The 24,407-nt window shown below is 35.9% G+C and overlaps 1 protein-coding gene across 5 annotated transcripts in view; it reads left to right on the forward strand.

Moving 5' to 3' along the window:
- The window catches only part of METTL8 (methyltransferase 8, methylcytidine), a 103,944-nt gene that overhangs the window by 45,721 nt on the left and 33,816 nt on the right, over positions 1-24,407 (forward strand). For all 5 annotated transcript variants that reach the window (XR_007155091.1, XR_007155092.1, XM_047872959.1 and 2 more), the window contains 2 exons: positions 1,875-2,029; positions 17,873-17,964. Coding sequence is in view for 3 of the 5 variants with exons in the window: in XM_047872959.1 (XP_047728915.1) it covers positions 1,887-2,029; positions 17,873-17,964 (235 nt within the window). In the remaining 2 variants the exon portion in view is untranslated. The remainder of the gene's footprint in view (positions 1-1,874; positions 2,030-17,872; positions 17,965-24,407) is intronic.

Below are 24,407 nucleotides of genomic sequence, written 5' to 3' on the forward strand. Positions count from 1 at the left end.
TCAAACAGTTAATTCATGAGCAGCTTGGTGCTGCCCTTAGAAGCTTGCAATTTGGTTAAGGCATTTATATAATTTTATTATGTATTTTTCTATGTTGTATTATGTAAGTGTATCATATTTATATAATAAGAAAGATAAAGAGCAATACAAGGCTGTGTGTAACTGTTACAGATAATAAATAAATGAGGTAAAGATGTTTATGTAGTTAATTAGAAAAACAAGCTGCCTAAACAGCTGCCTATAGAGATTCTTGATCATTTATAGTGAGAGAAACTCATATCTTTTTTCCCCTGTCTTCCTCTTTTATATAGATAGATATAGATAAGTATTACATGATTATTTGAAGATTGAAATTTCATTTTGATTTGGCTTTCCTGGGTGGAAAACGTTTACATCATTTTACACTTTTGAGCATGAATTGCCTCTCTTTCTAGGTGTAATCAGTTTCTACTCTTCAGCATACAGATTTTATGAATAATATTCAGTGCAGAAAGAGAGCTCTAAAAATAATTGTGCAGGTAGGGTTTTGTTAGTCTTACATGGAACACAGGCAGGAGAAAAGAACAAAGGCACATCAGAGGAAAGGTAGTGGTAGGCAGAGCATTTAATTTCATTTGCCTCCACCAAAGAGCTTGCATTTAGCAGAGAAGGAAAAACAAACAAGAAACAGGAGATCTGCAGTAGCTATTGAATGTTTCATTTCTCATCACTGTTCGTCACATTTGAATGGAACCATTACAGTCTTTTTGGTGTATAACTAAGCCTTTCTTTTTCCTCCAAAAAGAAGATCTTGAATTTTATGTTTAAAAGCACAATGAGATGTTTTTGACATTCTGCAGTTCATTTTGAAAATCACAGTCAAAATCCATTGCCTTTCAGTAAGGTGGTAAAGGATGTATATAATACACGTCATTTTTACACATAATAGTACCTTAGATAGTCTCTAATGTGTATTATGTACACATACCTTTTAGCATCTCTTTCTATCTGGCAGCTTACAGCATTAGGCTGAATGTTTTGGTGAACAACTGAGTCGGGGTGAAATGCTGAGCAGTAGAACAATGGATTTTTATTATAAAAAGTAAGCTCTTCACAGCTTCTTTCTGATACTTTTCTGTAAAGATTGTAAGCCAACATATTTGCCAGTACATAATTAAGATGGCATACTCTTTAATGTTAAAATTATTCTTCCAGAAATGGAGATGGAATTGACTAACCAACTGATGATTCTCCTCTTGAGCTATGATTTATGTTTTGTACAGGGAAATCTATTTTTGCAAATGTATTACTGACTATTCTTACAAATAAATGTATACAGGGTTGTTATAATTAAGAATTGCTGGGCTCATCTACTACGACAGTATTTACTTATTATTTGACTAAATTTCATATTATTCAGCTCAGTCCAGGGAAGGAGATTTAGTAGGTTTGCTTTCTTATTCTGATACTACTATACTTTGGTTTTCGGTCTAGTGGTTGTGAAATATTCCCTACAAATATGTTTGCTTAGAATCCCCAAAACAAAATAATAAAATCACTTAAAAAAAAACCTTTTAATACACAGAATTCATATTCTGGGCTGATATGCTTTGGCTGTGTGCTAAAAATTAAATAAACAAATACCAAACAAAGCAAAGTTGGTCAAGGCTATGACTTATGAAGAATACCAGCCAATGGTACAACCCTAAATATTCTTTTTCCTTCTCTTGGCCTGAAAATACTTCAGGAGAGAAGCTATCATACCCATCTTTCATTTAAAAATGATCAGTTTTCATGTCTTAGATTCCAAACCTTTTAGAATAGTTTTTGGCTCTTAGATAAAACAATACACTGTGTAATCCATATTGACTCATTAATCATTTGTAACTTTACAGGTACTGATTAGGATGAATGTGATTTGGAGAAATTCTGTTTCCTGTCTAAGGATAAGAAAGGTGCCACATAGATACCAAAGTGGTAATCACCCAGCGGCCCCTCTGGGATCAAGGATTTTAACTGACCCAGCCAAAGTTTTTGAACACAACATGTGGTGAGTTATGTTTCAAGGTCTAATATATATGCCTGTTAAACATTAACAGTGGTATTATTTTCATTTAGTGCCAAGAAAGGATTTTTAAACTTGATCCGTGTTGTTAAGGTCCAAAGGCAGGGTAACTCATCCTAACTTAAGTGTTGCCAATTCTGAATTTCTTCACAAATGGAATTGGAAAAATGACTTCCCAAGTGCTTTCCTCAGCTTTGGTGTTCTTGCAGACCCTTCCTGCTCACCTCTGGTCCTGAGTACTTGTCAGTCAGCAAACTGTATATTCACCACCTGCTGCTTACTGAGCAGGGAGAACACACTGGTATGACCCTAGTCTGTGCTTTTAGGAAATCCAGCCTCTGTTTGGAAGGATAGATATTTCTAGGAAGAAAATACATGCAGTACATAGCAGCAGATTGTAAGGGCCCAGTGTGTTCTTATAAGGCATATACACTGTATGTCTTCTAAGAATAACTCAGTAGTGCAAAACCACTTTTCCTTTGACGCTGGAAGATTCACCCCCCCCCCCAATTTCAGCTTTATTGATGTATCACTGATATATAAAGGAAGCTTTCTTTAAGTGGAGAAATTGAGATCAGGATTATTTATTCTGTCTCCAGTACCTAGAACAGTCCCTGACACATAAATATTTGTGAAGTAATGACTTAGATAGTTAAAGCTGGAATAAGGGCATTCTAGGTGTGTAAAAAGTCATAAAACACAGAGATTTAAAAGTATAAGACATATTCAGGAGACTGTGAACAGGATAGTTTTCCTAAAATAAGGACTCTTAGAAGATTTATAAATGATAAGGCTGGAATGATATAGAGCAGGTATGGGGGTGGGAGCAGGATTGCATGAGTTCTGGAATTCACAGCTGAAGTAGAAGGCATTCAAGAGCCACTAAAGAGAAATGGCAGCACACATAGGCTATTAACTATTGTATATTTATTTGGTTAACAGTATACTAACTAGATAGATCAGCAGGTAGAACTAGAAGCAGGAAAGGACCAATGAAAGCGAGATCTCAAAGGAAGAATAAATAGAACTTGATGCTTTTGCAGAGTAAAGGAAAAGAAAGCATTTGACTCTGAAGTTTTGATCCAAGATGACTAACTGAAAGTTATTAATTAGTTCCACACTATACAATATGTGGCCACTAGCCAGATGTGGTTATTGAGCACTCGAAACCTAATTAGTCTCAAGTGATATGTGCTGTAACATTTTGAAGACTTAGTGTGGGCTCTCTCAGCCTTAGTGCCATCTTTTTGGAAACTTCTGCACCATGAGGAGGAAAAAGCAAATGTTCAGGCTGAAGTGTAAAAGAAGATGAGGTAGAGGTCCAAAGAAACCACTAGCTTGTGAGCCCATGGAAGCCACAGGAGCAGAAATAAGGAAAGACAGAGGCGGGGATGCTGTTACAAATTGTTGAACTGCATACCAACTTTCTAGAACTTGATTCAATGGGTCTAGAATGTCCATCACCATCTGATCACAAGGACCACCTTTGAGCGACCCACCTTGTTTATTATACCAAAACAGTTCCTTTTGGTCCTTTGCCCTGGACCCGTGACTTTCAGAAATAATTCTGTTTTCATTTGTGGCTGAATGTAACATGTGTACAATAAATCATCTCTTCTGCTGTCTTAGCTGAAGGAAAAAAACAGTACAGGGGTACCTGCGTGTCTGAGTCAGTTAAGTATCTGAGTCATGATTTTGGCTCAGGTCATGATCTCATAGTTTGTGAGTTCAAGCCTCACATTGGGCTCTGCACTGATAGTGTGGAGCCTGCTTGGGCTTCTCTCTCTGTCTCTCTGTCTCTCTCTGTCTCTCTCTCTGTCTCTGCCCCTCCCCTGCTCATGTACACTTTCTCTCGAAATAAATAAATAAACATTAAAATAAAAGAAAGTACAAAAAGAAGAGGTAAAATATATCATTAAAATTTTTTTTATACTGAACCACATGTTAAGATGATATTGTTTTGGATATATTGAATTAAATAAAATATATTATTAAAATTAATTTTATTTCTTTTAGCTTTTTTTAAAGTTTGTTTATCTTGAGAGTGTGTGCATGCACATGTGTGTGAGTAGCGGATGGGGAGGGCAGAAGGGGGGAGGAGAGAGAATCCCAAGCAGGCTCTGTGCTGTCAGCACAGAGCCCAACATGGGACTTGATCCCATGAAACGTGAGATCACAACCTGAGCCAAAATTAAGTCAGACACTTAACCGACTAAACCACCCAGGCATCCCTCTTTTAGCTTTTTTAAAAATGGCTACTAGAAAATTTTAAATTACACCTATGGTTGACATTATATTTTTTTGGACAGTTGCTGAATTAAACTACTTTGCCTGCCATTACCAGTGTGGACAGTTGGAGTAGGCTGTGAGATCATTGCCAGGCAATTAAACCTCCACAGGAACTTCTGGTCCTAGGCAAGATCTTCGTTTACCAAGTTTTTATTCTTCATTAGAGTCTCGTGATTTAGCGGTCTATGTTCTCTTCTTCCATCTGCTACCACCAGCTCTTTTGTCCAAGGTTCCTGCCTACCCATTTATGTTCTGTTTTGTCATAGACTCTCAGGGAAGCAAGGGTCCTCTGGGTCAATGCCTCTCAAGCATTGTGGGCTAGTACAAGAATCCCTTGGGGAGTTATTATTTCACTAGGTCTAGAGGTATGGCCCAGGAATTTGTAATTTGAAAAAGCTCTTTTAGTAATTCTGTTGAGCAGCCAGGTTTAGGAATCTTTGATCCAGTCCAGTGGTTTTCAAACTTTTCTTTAGCAGTGGAATTTTTTTCCAGGTGAAGTCTTATCATGGAATCCCAATATTTAAGCGGTAAAAACAAACCTGGTCTTAATGAAGCATGTAGAGGCCTGAGGCACCAACAGCTCCACCTCCCTTTTCCTCTCCCACCGTGCCTCCCTCACTGTAGAAGCCTCATGGCCTCTTAGGGTTCTGTTAATTGAAGTTTGAAAAACCTTAATCTAGTCTCGACAGCTGTCCTTCTCCACAGCATACTCCCTAAAAGGTTGTGCAGCCCATGCCAGGATACTTGTAGTGAACTCTCTCCAAAGGTGGATTCGTACTGTAATAATAAAAATAATTTCCTCCAAAGAAAGAGGAAAGTAAAAGTAGTTGCTTCCTATCATCTTCTCATGTACCTGTTTTGCTGTGGTTGCTTTTTTGTTTGTTTTTTGGGTTTTGGTTTTTGTTTGTTTTTATTGTTTGTTTTTGTTTTTGTTTTTTGCTTAAAGAGAAGATTTGTAAATTAAACTGAAAACCAGAAGACTGTTTTACTTTCCCCTTCCTTCAAGTCCAAGTTCTGTCCAAAATTTCTGACTTCCTCATTTCCTCCTTTGTAGTTAAGAATGTTTCCTCTCTTGCCGAACTTTGATTTTTAAAAGATGTTTTTAGAAAACTACTGTACCTGTCAGTTCTTTCTCAGAGATGTAAAATTGTCTACAGTTTATTTTTCTGTTTAGCCTCTAATTTAGTTAGTAAGTACTATTTACTCTATATGTGACCCACTTTTTACAAATATTTTTTGAGGAAAAAATAAATATAAATATACGCCTTTTTATTCAGTTTCTGATATCCTGAGAAAGAATTGCCCTCCAGCCCATTTCACTAAGAAGCCTGAGTTCTCCAGATAAAGAAGATGGAATGAATCTGAAAAACAAAGTATTCTTCCTTCAACAAAATGAATAAAAAGTAATAAAAGCAAGCAAAACTACCAATAGCAACCAGAAAAGTCCATAAACGTGGCAAATTAGTGATCAAGTAAAGAAACTGTAGATTCATATGTGGCTCAGAGTGGTTCCTGACCTCACCTTCATCTCTCAGAAGCAGTACCAGGAAAAGAAGATCAGCTGGCAGATCATTACTAATGCTCATTAGCAGCCCAGTAAAGGTTGAAAAAGAACTCTTGAAAATAAATGGTTTTGCCTATGGCAGCAGAATTTAAGGTCTCAGCAGAGCAGGGAAAATCCTGAGGCTCGCCATTTTCTGGGGTTCCATGCTGAATTGGGAGAACTATCCCAAGCCCAAGTGAAACCCTTTTAGGAATAGGACACATCTTAACTAGATGAGTGAAACCTAGCATAGGACTTAATGAAAGGAAAGGGAAGGGAAGGGGAAAGGAAGGGAGAAAGAAAAAGAGAGAGAGAGAGAGAGAGAGAGAGAGAGAGAGAGAGGAGGCATGGGGAGGGGAGGGAAGAGAAAACAGATTTCACACTCTCATAAAGGCTGTCCACTACCCAGTGGAGTTTCCTCCATCTCACTCAATTCTAAGACCCTCAAAATATAGGAAAGTGGATACAATCTATAACGCTGAGCCTTCAAACTGGGAAATTACAGAGAAAGATAAAGAGGTCGCTGAGTAAGGTTGGGTGTCAAGAGAATTTATCTGCAGAAAAACAGAAAGACAGAAAGAGGGAGAAAGAACATAGCAAGCATTATTGATTCGTTTGCATTTTCCAGTATTTAAAGGAAATCACAATATGTATTCTCTTTTTTGCCTGGCTTCTTTCACTAAGCATAATTACTTTTGAGATTTATCCATGTTGTTGCATGTATCAATAATTTGCTCATTTTCATTGTAGATAAAAGACTCATGAGAGCTTTTTACAAGCTCTCAAAATTCAGTAAACAAAGCTCATGATAAGAATATATAAAAAGCTCCCAAAATTCAACAAGAGCCCAATAAAAATGGACAAAATATTTGAACAGATACTCCACCAAAGAAGACTCACAGATTAAAAAAAGAAGATACATGGATAATAAGCACATGAAAAGATGATCAGCATCATTAGTCATTAGGAAAGTGAAAATTAAAGTTAACAATGAGGGGCGTATGGCTGGCTCAGTCAGTAGAGCATGTGATTTTTGATCTTCCCATCATGAGTTTGAGCCCCATGTTGGATGTAGAGATTACTTTAAAAATAAATAAATAAATAAATAATAAAAAGCTTTCAAAAAAAAAAAAAGCTAAAGACACAATGAGATACTACTACAAACTTATTAGAATAACTAAAATTCAAAATCCTGTACTGAATATTAGAGAGGATATAAAGGAACTGGAACTTTCATATACTACTGGTGGGAATATAAAATGGTATAACCACTTTGGAAAACAGCTTAGCAGTTTCTTAAAAAACTAAACATAAACCTGTAATATGATTCAGCCATTCAATTCCTAGATATTTACCCAAGAGAAAAGAATGCATATGTCCGTACAAATACTTATACATGATTATTCATAGCAGCTTTATTTGTAGTAGCCAAATTTGGGAACAACCCAAATGTCCATGAGTAAGTAAATGGACAAATTGTGTATTATATATATATATAATATATGTATAATATATATAATATATATATATATAATGGAATACTACTTAGTAATAAAAAGGAATGAGATACTGATAAACATAACAATATGGATGAATTTCAAAATAATTATGCTGAGTGAAAGAAGCTAAAAATGAAGAGTATATATTGTATTCTTAGTGCTACACGAGAAAATGCAAACTAATATATAGAGACAGACAGCAGATCAGTGGTTGTCAGTGAAATTGGGGGTGGTGATGAGAAGGGGAGGGCTGGAAAAGAGGAATTTTAAAGGTACACAAGGAAACTTTTGAGGGTGATGGACATATTCATTGTCTTGACTGTGGCGATTGTTTCCTGAGTGCCAACATATGTCGGAACTTCTCAAATTGTACACTTTAAATACGTGCAGTTTACCATATGTCATTTATACTTCAGTAAACCCATTAAAATATAGTTATATCCATACACTGGAAAATAATGTCGTAGTTAATAAAAATAAGAGAGATCTGGGGTGCCTGGGTGGCTCAGTCAGTTAAGCATCCGACTCTTGTCATCAGCTCAGGTCTTAATCCCACGGTCATGAGTTCAAGTCCCACACTGGGCTCTGCACTGGGCATAAAACCTACTTAAAAAAAAGAGAGATCTATGTATGTTGATATTAAGAGATATCAACAACAAAAAGAGCAAGTTGCAGAAAAGTATCGCAGGTCTCATTTTAGTAAGGAATTCTTGTGCATGTGCTATATGTGTATATATATCTTTGTTTTTATATACACAGAAAAGTCTGGAAATGTCTACATCATACTGTTTATCTCAGGAATGGGCATGAGGATGAGATGTAGAGATTAAACTTTATATTTTATATGCATTAATTACTGTTGCAATTTTAAAAGAATGCCCTCCATACACCTATTCCCATCTTACTTTCTACCTGATAAATTCTTTATTCTTTAATAGCTGATTAGAACTCATCTTATTAAAATTTTGAGTTCTACCAAATCTTTTTCATCTTTATGTCTCCAATTCACATTTCAGTGCTTGAAAGATACAGGTTCTCAATAAATGTCTAATGATGGAAGTGGGTATTAGCTTCTTCCAGCAGCTGTGACCTCTATTTAATGGAATAGAGAATATGCAGAATATGCAGAAGTGGGAAGGCATCACTTCTTTCTGTGTGTCTTTTGTAAGTCATTCATTCCTAAGGAAGAAACAGATTTACTAATAAAAATAATCAACGGAAATACTTAACTATAGCCAAAAAGACAAGTGGGCAGCCAGGAGTCATAAGTATAAGTTAGTGTCAATAGTAGAAAAGATTTAATTGAAATTAGTTAAATTATTAGCTGATATACCTGTAATAATTGTATTTCATCCATCTGAGGCTCACATTTGTTTCACTGATTAACATCTCTGAAATCATGATATTTCTTACAACTGATGACATCTTACAATTATAATTGGAGTGTTTTTTTTCCTTTCTTACCGGTACAGAAAATAACTGTCTTAGATTTGACGAATTAGGATAATTATAATTCCGAAGTAGTTAATCTTAATTATATATTGTTTTGAGAATTATTGCTCTTATTTTACTAATACACAAACTGAGAGACACAGAAAATTTAAATGACTTTTCACTACCATATATCAAAGTTAACATATAGAACACATAGAATCTTTGTTACATTGTTAAAAAAGCATTAAGGTTTTTGCTCTACAGATAAATGGGCAGTAGACATAGAGAGTTGATCCAGGAGGAAGTCCATGTGAGCATATGAGGAAATACACAAGAGTAAAAGAAATACACATTAAACAATAAGGTACCTTTTTATATCTATTAAAATAGTATCAAAAAAGAAAAGGAGAGAAAAATTTAAGATAACACTCGATTCTGGTTAGCATTGTAAGTTAATATAATGTGTTTAATTATCTTCCTTTTTTTATTTGTGTCATTTGTTCTTTTATTTCCTCTACTAGCTTTTTGGCTATACATCTTCACATTATTTTTTAGATACTATTCTAGAAAATAGTTTCAAACATTTTCATCTCAGAACCTCTTTAGACTCTAACCTTTTGAGGACACTAAAAGAACTTTTTATTCATGTGAATTATATGTAGTGATGTTTTCCATGTTAGAAATTAAAACTGAGCCATTAAAAATATTTAATTCATTTTAAAACAACAACAATCCATTACATGTTATATAAATTACATATTTTAATGAAAATATCTATTTGTTCCCCCAAAAGAACGGCATTATTTTAAATGTTTGGAAGTCTCTTTAATGTCTGGTTTAATGGAAAAAGCTAGATTCTCATATCTGCTTCTTCATTCCATCTGTTGTGATATGTTGTTTCAGTTGAATTATATGAAGAGAATTTGGCCACACACAGATATGTGCTAGTAAAAGAGAGGAGTTTTCACATAGCATTTAAAAATAATTGTAGGTATTTTTCCTGATATTATACTAAATCTCAGCAATGGTAGTTTCTTAGTTACAATACGGAATATGAAACCATATTAGTTATAATTCATTGATACATTTTACACTTTGGATATTTTATTTCTGCATCATTTTATAACATTATGCATGGATAATTTTGAGTAGTTTGATTCTCTGTTTTATGTAAATCTTTCAAATGTTGACACATTTCATTATACAACATTTAAGAATTGCTTTTGTAATATCACCACTTTCTCATCAGTAAGATCTCGAAGTATTGATTGGAAAGCTATCAAATTCATGGGTGGACACAACTTTTGCAAAATCCTAATTTTTGTTTCAAAACACAAAATTTATCTTTGGCAGCAAATATTATCATTTGTTTTCCTTAAAGTGGAAGCACATTTCATTTACTTTTAAGATATGTCAGATACCCAAGTCTGAATAACTAAGTTTGTCTATAGTTGCATCTTCAACTAAAAATAGGATTCCCTGAAAACAAAAAAGCAGATAATTCAGTTCACAACATAAACAACCATACAAATTCTTTTCTATAAGTCAGTCGTCGTACTTCACAATGCAGAAATGCTTTATGTATACCTCCCATTTTGTCACATAGAATGTTAAACATATGTATACCCAAGGGTCAATATTTTATAAAATAGTTTTTATTGCTTTATCAAACACATTCTCCAGTGAATTCTGTTTTTTAGAACAAAACCTGGTGAATTCTTTACCACCCACTGGATGGTGGTGTAGAATCAACAACTACTCGCACATTTTGGTACCACTGTCTTGTTTCATATTAGGGCAGCTGCACTTTTACCTACCATTGTTTTTTATACTATCAGTGTAAACATCAATCAGTGAAAAAGGCAAATAGCAGTATTATATAGTTTTGACTTAGTGAACCACCTGACACGGTGGGCAACACTTTGATAACTATAGTCCTAGAGATTACAGTGTTACTGTCATTATCTTAAGGTGCTTCCTTGATTTGATACAGTTTACTTAGAATTAATATTGTACCACATAATATAAAATGTTAAAAAGATTACAGTAATATGATTCTACTTATGTATTCAACTTGTGTTATATTGTTGCTGTTTGGTTTACTTCTGTATGTTATAAGCTCTATGATTCATTGTTATTATTTTTGCTACATACAGTTAGTAATTTTGTTAGGAAATTAAGACAAAGTATAAAAAAATTGTCTTATAGTTACCCACATATTTATCACTTCTCATCTCTGTATTCTACTCTGTGGCTCTGTGTCTCTATCTAGTACCATTTTCCTTGAGCCTGAAGAACTTTAACATTTCTTATATTATAGATTCTGCTAGTAACAAATTCTCTTAAATTTTGTTTATCTGAAAATGTTTTTATTTTTAAATTTTGAAAGATATTTTCACTGCATGTAGAATTCTAGGTTGACAGAGATTTTTCTTTCCGTACTTTAAAGATGTTCATTTGTGTTCTGGCCTCCATTGTTTCCAATGAGAAGTCAGCTGATGTTTGCAGTGCTTTTCCCCTCTCTATAATTTTTTTAAAGATTTCTTTTTACCTTTGTTTTTTAGAATTTTTCTGTGTATTTACCATGCCTGGGGTTTGCTTTGCTTCCTGGATTTACTATTGGTTACTATTTGTTTGTTTGTTTGTTTTTAATCAAATTTGGAAAAACTTTAGACAGTATTTCTTCAGGTTTTTTTTCCTATTCACTCTGTCTCTTCTATCACTGGGACTTCAACTTGTGTGTTTCTTAGACCCAATTTGTATTATACCATAGATTATGAAGACTTGCACCTTTTTTTCCCCAATTTTTTCCCTGTGTTCTCAGTTTGAATAATTTCCATACCTGTAAGTCTTTAAGTTCACTGATGTTTTCTTCTTGTAGTGTCCATTAGCTGTTAAGCCTAACCAGTGAATTTTTCATTTCAGATATTGTATATGGGTTAAGATCAAGAATTTCCATTTAATGGTTTCCATTTCTTTGCTGAGGTATCCCCATCTATTCATCAATTCAGTCCATCTTTTCCTCTAAACCTTTGAACCTTTTTCAAAAGCTATTTTAAATTCTTGTGTACTAATTCTGACATTTGAGTCTTCTTAGTCAGCATTTATTGGCTGCCTTTTCTCTTGAATTCTCTTGATTAGGGATCACGTTTTCCTGATTGTTCAAATGCAAATAGTTTTGATTGTGTAGTGGACATTGCAGATGATATCTTTTATGGAATCTGGATTATTTCTAACTTTAAAGGTGTTGGATTTTTTTTTTCTGGCAAGTGGTTGAATTACTGCCAGATCTCTCTGGTCGGGTAAGATTTAACTTAAAAAAATTTTTTTTAAATATTTAATTATTTTTGAAGGAGAGAGAGAGAGAAACAGAACATGAGCGGGGGAGGGGCAGAGAGAGAGAGACACACACAGAATCCGAAGCAGGCCCCAGGCTCTGAGCCATCAGCATAGGCTTGAACCCATGAACCGTGAGATCATGACCTGAACCGAAGTCAGACAATTAACCGACTGAGCCACCCAGGCACCCCAGGTGAGATTTAATTTTAAGTGTTGTTAGGGTGAGACTGTTTTGATATTGTCCTGAATCCAGTTTGGGTCTTATTCCTATCGCATGGCATTTCTAGGGTCTTAACTGAATAATGAAGGTGTTCAGAGTGGTCTTTCCACTCTGGCTTAGCCAAAATTCCAATAACTCTGAGTACTGCACTGCCTATGTCCAGTCAGGTTTTTTTTTTTTTTTTTTTTCTCTGCCTTCACCTCCAGAATCCATCAGGACCTGTGGAGTCTGTCCTGTTGGTGAATAGCCAGAACTAATTAAACACTAGGAGAACTCTCTTGTAGATTTCAGGAGCCTACCCTTCTGTCCAGCCTTCTCTTCATTATTCTGCTGCACAAAGTTGCACCACCTCAGGAACTCTGAACCCTGATCTCTGCCTTCTCAGCTTACAAAAGTGCCACTCAGTAAGACAGCCACTCTCTGATGGGCTGTACCTCTGTACTATAGTCTAGAACATGACCTAGACAGAAGGCCAGGGTGAATGTGGGGACTGACCTTTTGTGTTTCTCTTCTCTTAGGGATCACAGTCTTGCACTGTCTGAGGTGTAACACAGTGCCTAAAAACAATTCCTTCATATATTTTATCCAGTTTTATCATTGTTTATGGTAGAAGGGTAAGCCCATTACTACGTACTCTGTCATGGCCAAAATTACAAGTCCTATTCAGCAATTTTAAGTCATAATTATGAAGATTTTTTTAGCTTTATAGAAAAATGTTTGTGTATATGTATATATACAAATACAGGAAGGGAACTTAAGAACTATTAATCTGTTGGGATATTTAAATGAAAGGAAAGACTTTTTCTCTTTAAAATTTTCCATTATTATTATAATGATAACTGCAATACATATGATTTTGTCATGGAATTAAGGATTATTAATATAAGTTTAAGCTGAAACTAATACCCTCCATCTCTTCCTTTTTACCTAAGAATATTTTATTTTTAATTCACCAGTCACCTAATAAATTTGTTAAATTTGTCTTTAAATTTTGTCTTATGATGAGGCTTTTATATACCAACAAGTAACAAAGACAGAAGAGCATTCTATTCATATAGCTTATACTGGGTACTTTAGTTTATATCTGATTATTAAAAATTATAATAGTGGCACCACATTCAGCAGAATTTTCAATAGGCAGGATCCTCAAAAATGTTAGTACCCAAGCTAAATTATTGAGGTCTGTGTATGTGTGTGTGTGTGTCTGTGTTTAACTTTTCCAAACCAAACCAGATACACAATTATTTAGACTGTTAACTGCAATCAACTTAAAGCTGAAGCAAGGAATCATCATTTGATTACACTTTACATATAGAAGGAATAAGAAGTATGGACATATGCACATTCATGAACTGAGGTCATAAGACTTATGACTACTACAAAATTATAAGACAAATTCTACCAGCCATATTGTAAAAATTTATTACTCAAAAATTATTTTATTTTTGATATTTCTTTTTTTAATGTTTTTAATGTTTATTTATATCTGAAGGAGAGAGAGACAGTGCATGAGTGGGGAGGGGCAGAGAGAGAGGGAGACACAGAATCCAAAGCAGGCTCTATCTGCACAGAGCCCAATGCAGGGCTTGAACTCACAAACCCATGAGATCATGACCTGAGCCAAAGTCAGATGCCCAACCGACTGAGCCACCCAGGTGCCCCTATTTTTGAGATTTCTTTTTCTCATATTAAACTTTCCAGGAAAAATGTTAAGTGTATTTTGTATTTTCTGCTTAATTCTCTCTCTCTTTTTTTTTTTTTAAGTTTGTTTATTTTTGGGAGAGAGACACACAGAGAGGGAGAGCACACAAGTAGGGCAAAGAAAGAGGGAGATGAATCTCAAGCAGGTTCTGCACTGTCAGTGCAGAGCCTGACGTGGGGCAAGCTCATGACCTGAGCTACTATCAGTAGTTGGACGCTTAACCAACTGAGCCACCCAGGCGCCCCAAGGAAATTTTAAAACAGTAATCTCAGTTCTGTTATTTGAACACAATTGTTTTTATTCATCCAATATCTTTATAACTTTATTTAGTTCTGATTATAATACATATACAATTTTGGGATCTGCTGTTTTAACCTCATGTGTCATAAATACTTTTCCACGTTGCTATGTAAACTTTATATTTATAATTTTAAATATCTGCATAATATTCCTTTAAGTTACCATATTTTTTTTCATTACCCTATCACTGAGATTATTTCCAACTTTTTGGTGTTATATTTGGTATTCTAGTGAATATCATTTTATAGGTATTTCTCTGTTCTTTTGAGTTACTTTATTACAATAAATTCCCAGAAGCGCAATTCATAGGTCAAACAGTATGGAACACTTTTTTCCTTTGTTGTTAATGATGGTGGTTGTAATACCTGACTATTTTCAGTTTGTTTGTTATTTGTCTCTATGCTTAAATTCTATTGTAATTGTATTTATTACTTACAAACCTGAATGATTCTTATTGCCGTCTGTTGGGTTTTAGTATATGTGAATCAGACTCTTCTAATATAAAGAAATGCCATAAAGCAGCAGGTCTGGAGGAAGTTCTCATAAATACAGTAGAAACATTTTATAGGTTTCTGTGGGGATTTGGTAACTGTACAGTGGAAAATCTGTTCTGCTGGGGCTTAGGGTATAATATTCCCCTCACTTAGCAGTTAAGAAAATGAAGCAACATAAAGAACAGTGTAAGGAAGTTAGAGCAATTTAAGAAATAACTAAATCTATTAAATACTCAGGAAGAAGCAAGTTAAACTAACAGTTTAAAACAAATGCTTAAAGCTAAAGACCATATATACTCTCATTGTCTCAGAGCTTGATTTTTGTTACAGGGAAATGGATTGTTCTATTTTCTTTCTTATATGCTGTAGAAATTCATAGATGAGAAGCTTGTACCCAGCCTTAGTAATCCTATTTTTTCAATAAATGACCTGTTGCCTTTAATATCATAACTATCATTTAATAATGCTCTATATGGATTTATATATACAGAAAATAAAGTATAATTGCCAGCTCCAAGTTACGTATGTGATTGCTCACATAAGTTAAGTCAAAACAAAAATCTGTTCTAATTTCATTCATTGAAGCATGTGAACAAAGCTGCTGAATGATTATTTAGGCTGTGAATGACTGGGTTTTATTTGAAACGACAGTGGTTAAATTTTCATCTTTGGAACTCTGATTTTTTTTGCATTATCATTTACTTTTCTTGAGAATTTCAGTATACCAGTTTTGATCCTACTTAAAGGAAAGCAGTTTGTCACCTTCCAGTGGTGTATTTATAGCCAGGTCACTGGAATATACCCTCTCATATCTGATTGCATAAACATGACTTAAAATAGGACCAAGCTTATCATTCCACCCAAAGTAACTCCTTATTCTGTCTTGGTTACCCCTACTTGATTAATATTCAGTTTTGAGACCTTAGAATCATTCTTGACTCTGTTGTTCTTCTCCCTGCAGCTAGTTAACCTCTAGGTCACAGCTACAGGTTTTGTCGGTGTCTCTCCCTCTGCTCTGCCTTTCTGTTTGTTGCCACTGCCTTAGTCCCGGGACTTATTATTCCTAGACCACTGAACAGACTTCTCACTGGTCTCCCTTCCACCTCCCCACGTCATTTTCTCTTGTGCACTACTAACCTGTTCACACTTAAGATCCTCTGAAATCTGACCGTGACCCAGCTGCCAACTTCATCTGCCGTTACCCAAGAGAACCAATCAAAATGGATTTTTTTATTGTTTCCTGTATATACTGTCCATATTCCCAGCTTCATAATGACATGAATAATTGCCCCACCTCCTTTCCCTCTAACCTGGGCCCAAACTCCCCTCCCTCTCAAGCCTTCCTATTTGCCCCAGCTAGCCTTAATTGGCTATATTTGCATACAGTAGATGCTAACCAAGTAGACTACCTTGTATTCTCATTTACTTCTGTTAATCTGCCTGCTTCAGGAGAATATAAACCCCATTATGGCCAAAGATAAGTCTTAAATCTCTCAGTATCCCCCACTGTCTTGGTAGACATTAATAGACTACTTACTTGCCAAGAGGATGGACTTGGATTTGAATTCTGGTTCTGTCACTTAATGGCTATCTTACCTTGATTAACTTACTAAATTTCTCTTTCCTCTTATGAGAAATGAGCATGATTATAACCCCCTCATAGGGTTTTTGAAAGAATTAAGTAAGACATATATGTATGTAATGTGCTTACTAGCACAATGCTTAGCACATAATAAATAATAGTAGCTTATCAGTATAATAATTATGACCAGGCTAAGTGCTCAGTTAATGTTTATCAGCCACCATTATGATGCATGTCAAAATGTTGATATTTTGCCCCTTTATAATCAATGAGGTAGCTACAAATATCATATGATATTAATGTTAATTTTTCTTATAATTATCAATAAGCTACATGGAACTTGAATTTTAGATATGTAGTTTCTTTGTTGTTTAGAAAAACGGTTTATTCCTGAAAATTACGTCACTCATTCATAGTCTTACCAATTGAGAAAAAGGCATTGCAAACTTTGTAAAAACCAAACAAAAAAACAAAAACAAAAAAAAAAACAAAAAAACCCAAAAAACTCACCTTTTGTGTATAAAGATGTTGCTTCTATTCCATGAAAACATTTTAGCAGCGGAAAATATCTTCTCATATAGGAAGTATAAATTCTGAAACTGAAAATACTTATACAAAGTGCAAGATCTTGAAAAGCTGACCTTCTTATATACTATGTGAATTATTCTATCATTTAAATGTAAAAGAATCCATTTATAGAAATTAAGGCAACTAATAAAAATATAAAATTACTTAAAAGACTGAAGGTAAGTGCAAACTATTTTAAAACATATCTCTTTGACAGTGAAGTATTAGAATACAATTATTATGAAAGAGATTAAAAAAAATTTTTTTTTTCAACGTTTATTTATTTTTGGGACAGAGAGAGACAGAGCATGAACGGGGGAGGGGCAGAGAGAGAGGGAGACACAGAATCGGAAACAGGCTCCAGGCTCTGAGCCATCAGCCCAGAGCCCGACGCGGGGCTCCAACTCACGGACCGCGAGATCGTGACCTGGCTGAAGTCGGACGCTTAACCGACTGCGCCACCCAGGCGCCCCATGAAAGAGATTTTAAAACTGTTAAAGAATGCCATATTCATAAACAAAAGGGCAAATAAATTTAGCCTTAGAGTAAAATAGAGCAAACCATACTAGTACTCAAATAATCATGCACCATAGCGCTCCTGGGACATTACTTCGCAGTCATTTCCAAAAGGTGGCTGGGGCTTGCAACACAGCCAGATTTAAACAGAAGAGCTATAGGAGTTCCAGGATTGTACCAGCACTATCAGAAGAAACATCTGACACAAAATATATTCATTCAACACAGAATTAGTTTGTATCATTTGTCTTTGACTCTGCTAGAATGAAAGATGTATCCTTTGTCACTCTCTTTCTGATTTCAATTATAAAGCAGGTTTTACAATCTTTTCATTTTTTGGTAGGGATCACATGCAGTGGTCAAAAGAAGAAGAAGCAGCAGCCAGAAAAAGAGTAGAGGAAAACTCAGCTGTGCGAGTCCTTCTGGAAGAACAAGGTAGGCAACTACATGTAGTAGCTTCTGGAGCCTGGTTTTTCTCTTTGACCTTCCGCTGATTCAGTTCACATGTTAGTCTGTTTTCCTCCTGTGTCATTACTTTGGAGAGTTCTTAGCTTTTACCTACACCAATCCACTTGTTCCATTTGGGAGAATTCCATTATTCTAGTGTAGTGGGACAAAGTTAGTGAAATAAATTATGTATTGACTCTTTACTTGCTTTTTTGGTAATCATAGTATTACATTTTTCTGAGAGATACACACAAGGAAATTTTGAAATTTCCCTCTTGCTATGCATCTTTTATTTATTTAGTTAGTTGTTTTTGTTGTTTACTTATTTATTTTGAGAGAGAGACAGAGCTTACAAGCTGGGGAGAAGCAGAGAGAGAGGGAGAGAGAGAATCCTAAGCAGGCTCCATGCTGTCAGTGCAGAGCCAGACCCAGGGCTTGATCTCACGAACCGTGAGATCATGACCTGAGCCAAAATCGAGAGCCAGATGCTTAACTGACTGTGCTACCCAGGTGCCTCACTATGCATCTTTTAGTATGCTGTTGTGCATTTTACTGGCCAGGAATATTTAATAAATTCAGAAACTTTGAGCAAAAAAGGTAAAGTCGTATTAAAATGTTGTGACCTTTTAGGCTAAACATCAAGGTACTTTTCTTGGAGGCCTTTTGATATTCAGAGTTTAATTGAGGTAAGACCTTGCCAACCTTCGAATCTGGCTTCTAAAAAAATTGGCTAATGCTACTGTTACAAAAACAGAAAATAACAAGCATTGGTAAGGATGTGGAGAAATGGAACCCTTATGCACTGTGCAATTGGTGAAATTGTAAAATGGTGCCGCCTCTATGGAAAACAGTATAGAAGTTCTTTAGAAAGTTAAAAATGGAAGTACCATATGACCTAGCAATCCCACCTCTAGATATATAGCCAAAAATTGAAAACAGGGTTTTGAAGGTATATTCACACATCCATGTTCATAGCAACACTAGTCACAATAGGCAAATGGTAGAAGCAATCCACATGTCCCTCGACGGATAAATGGATAAACAAAATGTGGTATACACACAAGAGGATATTACTCAGCCTTGGAAAGGAAGAAAATCCCACCACATGCTACAACATGGATGAACCTTGAGAATATTATGCTAAGTGAAATAAGTCAGTCACAAAAAAGGCAAATACTATATAATTCCACTTATATGAGATACCTTAAGTAGTCAAATTCATAGAAACGAAAAGTAGAATGGTGGTTACCAGGGGCTGGGGGGAGGAGGAAACACAGTTGTTGTTTTAAAACATACAGAGTTTCAGATTTGCAAGATGAAAAAGTTCTGGACCTCTGTTTCACAACAAAGTGAATATACTTAACACTACTGGACTGTACACTAAAAAATTGTTAAGATGATAAATTTTATGTGATGTGTTTTTTACCACTTTTTTTTAAAGCACACTAGAAAAAACTTGGTCTGTGTCATTCTCACTTCATAGCTAGGAACCCATATACACTTTGACCAACCCATGTACTCTCGAGATAAGACTTTCTACCTTGTTTTTCCTAAAGTGATTTCTCCTTTCAAACAGGTTCGTTCTTTCTTTAAAAAAAAAAAAAAAAAGTTGTTTGAAGTACCAAATACATAGAGAAATTTTCACAACTCCTAAATGAATTGTCCCAAAGCTCATTGAATTTCACCAGTATCCACGTCAAGAAACAGATTATTACCATTAACCCCAGAACTTCCTCATTTTCTGAACGAGTAACAATACTTTTCCAACCCCTCCAACTCCACAAAGAGCAACCACTATTCTGGCTTCTAATACCCTAGATTAATTTTGCCAGAACAGCTTGGTTTTGGTCATGATGATTTCTCAATCATTCTTGTAGCAGTATCAGAGTACCTGTTAGATGGAGCAAGTGTCAGCAGACTATGGCCAGGGGCAAATCCAGTGTACTGCCGGCTTTTATAAGTAAAGTGTTATTGGAACACAGACATAATCATTTATTTACATATTGTCTATGGCTGCTTTTGAGGTATATATACAGAGCTGAATAGTTGTAATAGAGACTGTACACAGCCCACAAAGACTACTTACTGTCCTACCCTTTACAGAAAAGTTTGCCAACTCCTGAGATAGAATTTGGTTTCCAGATCAATCCTATGTTCTGAAACACCCCCAGGGAAAGATGTTTTAATTCCTCTGTGCAAGCCAAACATAGTGAAAATCACTAATCTCACCAATAGTCAACTATTATTCTAGTGACTTTAGTATACAATTGTAGCTAAGGTTTGAAAACTGAGCTAATGAAACAGCTTTTAACCAATGAAGGGGGCATTTCATCCCTATCTTATTCTCTGCCACCATTAATGACTTACTTTATCCTCTGGCACTGTTTGGTACTCCTTAGAGCTAGTTCTCCTTCCTTATCTTAAGCATGAATATGTCCTGGAGAGTGGGCAGGATAGAAGAGCACCTGATCCACGATGGAGCCATTCTATTTTTATGAGCTCCAGCCATGCAGTCCCAGAGTGGGATATAGCCAGGGAGTGTTGGGGCTGGATTTGAGGGTGCATACCAGTGGCAGTTCTGCTTACAAATCAGCCAACATTGCATTCCTTTGCAGGAACTCTGTCACACTGTTTCTGAGGAAGTATAATTTTGCTTCTTTGCCAGCAGCTGCACAGACATATTTTCCACATTACTCAAGCTTCTGCTAGTGGCCACCTGGATGTGACAGAGAGAGTCAAGCCTAAACAGAATTAAAAGTTATCAGTCATCTTAATTCGTTTCCAGGAAGTTAAAAATTATCTACAGTATATTTCCTGATATGAAAAACCAAGAATTTTTTTCATGCTCTCTTGAATATTTGTTTAGGACATAAATAGATGAGCAGTGCTGATAATGTTCCCTTAAAGTGCTCTGTACTGAGGCTGCCTATTTTGGCCTATTTATGTTAACAATGAACTTGAGTGAAGCTAATGAGAAGGTTATTTTAGGGCTCGGAAACCGCAGTAAAGGAAAATGACAGTTCCCACAGAACCATAGTGTGACTGAAATAGAAAGGTGGTGACTGGCCTCTCTCTACAGAAGCAGGAAAAGCAGGCTGGAGAGGACTGATGATACTGCTTTGAAGCATTTGGTTTGCTTATTAGCACATACAGTCTCTTTCTGAGCAAGTTTTCTGGCTGCTGTGGAGACCCAGAACTAAAGACTCCATTTTAAAATGACTCAAAATGGGGAGCCTGGGGAGCTCATTCGGTTAAGCCTCTGACTCTTGATTTCGGCTCAGGTCATGATCTCATAGTTCATGGGTTCAAACCCCGTGCTGGGCTCCATGCTGACATCACAGAGCCTGCTTGGGTTTCTCTCTCTCCCTCTCTCTCTCTGCCCCTCCCCCACTCGTGCTGTCTCTGTCTCTCTCAAAATAAGTAAACTTAAAATTTTGTTTTAAGTAATAAAAGTAAAATGAAATAAAATGACTCAAAGTGATTGAGGTTTCCCCACCCTGGAATAGAACATGGTGCGGTGGACTGCATACATGTCAGGGAATTGCCACAAGGAGGGGACCACACAGGGAGAGTGGCCATTTAAGTAAGATTATGCCATTTAAGTAAGATTGCATAGAGCCGCAATTGAGGCTGCTGTGGGGATGGCAAAGAAAGAGAACTTCTGTTCTGAGGAGCTATGTTCAGTGACAAGACATTACAGTGAGACTAAATACCTTCTTAGCCACCCAGCCAGTCTCTGCCAGATCCTGCTAGGCTGTGGAAGTCCGGGGGGAAGCTTCTAATTTGATATCTACTGTCTCTGATGAATACAGGTCAAGGTGAATGGATCCATTTAAAAGCTCTGCTCGTAAACTTTGTAAAAACCCAAAGGAGGCTCTGACCCGGTTCTTATTCTGGTGCTTCTGTTAACCACCATCTCTTCTTTTCCAGGAGAGCCCTAAGTCTCTGAAAGAGCCTGTTTTCTCCCATCACAGAGGATTCCGTTGGCAGATCATTATATAGCATAAGGACTATTTATTGATCTTATCTCACTTATTTTAATGTCCCTGGGAGGAAAGACTGGTTGTTCTGCCATGCTGGCCTACTCTCTAGCACACTTCTTTTGGTCTTGTGTGTGTCACTCCCTCCTGTCACTCCCATTTCTCATTTCTCACCTATTGTCTCAGATGTTGTGAGAACTGAAGTCAGGAAACACCCTCACAGTTCTGAAAATAGGAACTTAAGCATCACAAATAGTGTAGTTTTTTGCTGAGAGATGGTTGACATTTCATGTCTGTGATTAAAGTATATAACATCCAAGCTCTCATTAGCAATATTTCTTCCACTTAGGTGCCCAGATTAATAGTTTTAATTCCACATTTCCTTTTGGTAATTTATTTTAAATATTACAATAGCTCATATTTCTTTTAAAAGCAGATTAATTCAGAGAAATAAGAAAAACACATTTGGCAGTTTTTGAGTTAACATGTTTATATTTTATAATTTCCTAAAAACATCTCCAGTGTGTTATATCTTAGCTGATCATTTAGCAAATGTAATGGGCTTTTAAAACTTAATAACGAAAGCAGCTGCTATTTTTACTTTAAAATATACTTTCAAATAACTACCTCTCTAGGGTGAGTTATCTATGTTAAGCAAAATAGTAAAAGAATAACTTTACCACTTGTGAATACCTTTACCACTTGAAAGTGTCCTGTGTGGAAAAAAAAGAGTAGCTAAAAGTTTCATGTGCTGATAAATTTTGGGTACTTTTTTTTTAAATGTCTATTTATAGTTGAGAGAGAGAGAGAGAGAGAGGGCGCCAGCTGGGGAAGGGCAGAGAAAGAAGGAGACATAGAATCCAAAGCAGGCTCCAGGCTCTGAGCTGTCAGCACAGAGCCCGATGTGGGGCTTGAACTCACAGACTGTGAGATCATGACCTCAGCTGAAGTCAGATGCTTAACCGACTGAGCCACCCAGGTGCCCATAGGGTATTTATTTTTAAGTCAGCTTTGTTTGTTTAAAAGTTCATGCTGTGCTCTTAGAAATACACTTTTCATGGGGCGCCTGGCTGGCTCAGTCAGTAGATCATGCAACTCCTGATCTCAGGGTTGTAAGTTTGAGCCCCACTTTGGGTGTAGAGATTACCTAAACATAAAATCTTGGGGCACCTGGGTGGCTTAGTCAGTTGAGCTTCTGACTCTTGATTGTGGTTCAGGTCATGATCTCAGGGTTGTGGGATCCACATGAGCTCCACATGAGCATGGAGCCTGCTTAAGATTCTCTGTCTCTCTCTCTCTGCTTCTCTCCCCAATCTGCGTGCTCTCTCTGTCTCTAAAAAAATAAAAAATAAAATCTTAAAATATATGTGTGTGTGTGTGTATATATATATATGTGTATATATATATATACATATATATATGTATATATATATGTATACTTTTCGTAAGAGTTTTTTCTTAATTAGACAATGAACTTTATCAGTGATATATGGAAATTTCTAACTTTGAGAGCTCAGGTGTTTGTGTAAATGATGTGTAAAAATAATTCTAAATTGCCTTTTGTTTTACTGTAACAGGGTAAATTTTCATAATTCATACTAATCATATCTCATATGTCAGATACATAAGTGGTTTAATTCAGTTTCTTAGTTGTGATATTCAGTGTGATTCAGGGTGAGTTCTGAATATTTAAGTATAGTTAGTATGTCATATTCCTTCTTCCCCTCAGCAGTATTAAATTTAATAAATGAATAATTGAGAATTTGCTTCATCTGTCTGTGGTTAAGCACATCACTACATCCCTTTTACTGCCATTGGCACTGAGCAATTAACTCTGAGTCCACAGCCTAGGAATATGAAAGGAAAAACTGCTTCTTCAAGAAAAACTGATCATTAATATACCTATTTAGAAAATCAGTTGGTAAAAAAAAAAAAAATCAGTTGGTTGGGGCATCTGGCTGGTTTAGTCAGGAGAGCATGTGACTCTTGATCTCAGGGTCATACATTATGTATGTATTTTGGACAAGATTAAGAAAGGGCAGATTCTCCACACTATATTTATCATTATTGGCCTGAACTTGAGATGAGTTAATAGGAGGTTGAAACTAAATTTTTCACTCATGGTCAGGAAAAATAGCTCTTCCACTTCCCTGTTATCAGAGACCTTTAATGTTCAGGAAATTAAATCATATGCTGAAGGTGTTTACCTTGCTCCTAACCAGATCTGTGAGTGTGAATGAGCTTCTGGTGGGGTCTCAGAAGCCATCACACATAACTGGGAACTATGAATTGCCAGCTTTGATTGAGATACTGCTGAAAGCACAACTTTAAAAAGCAAAGAACAAGAAAGTTCCGGCCCATTAGCCTTTACCCCAGCCCATGCTGGGTGCTGTTTCTGTTTTGTTTCTATCCCACAAACCCACCTATTCTCATAGAACATTTTATGTTTCC

Source organism: Prionailurus viverrinus, chromosome C1 (assembly GCF_022837055.1).
Source record: "Prionailurus viverrinus isolate Anna chromosome C1, UM_Priviv_1.0, whole genome shotgun sequence".
Classification (NCBI taxonomy): domain Eukaryota; kingdom Metazoa; phylum Chordata; class Mammalia; order Carnivora; family Felidae; genus Prionailurus; species Prionailurus viverrinus.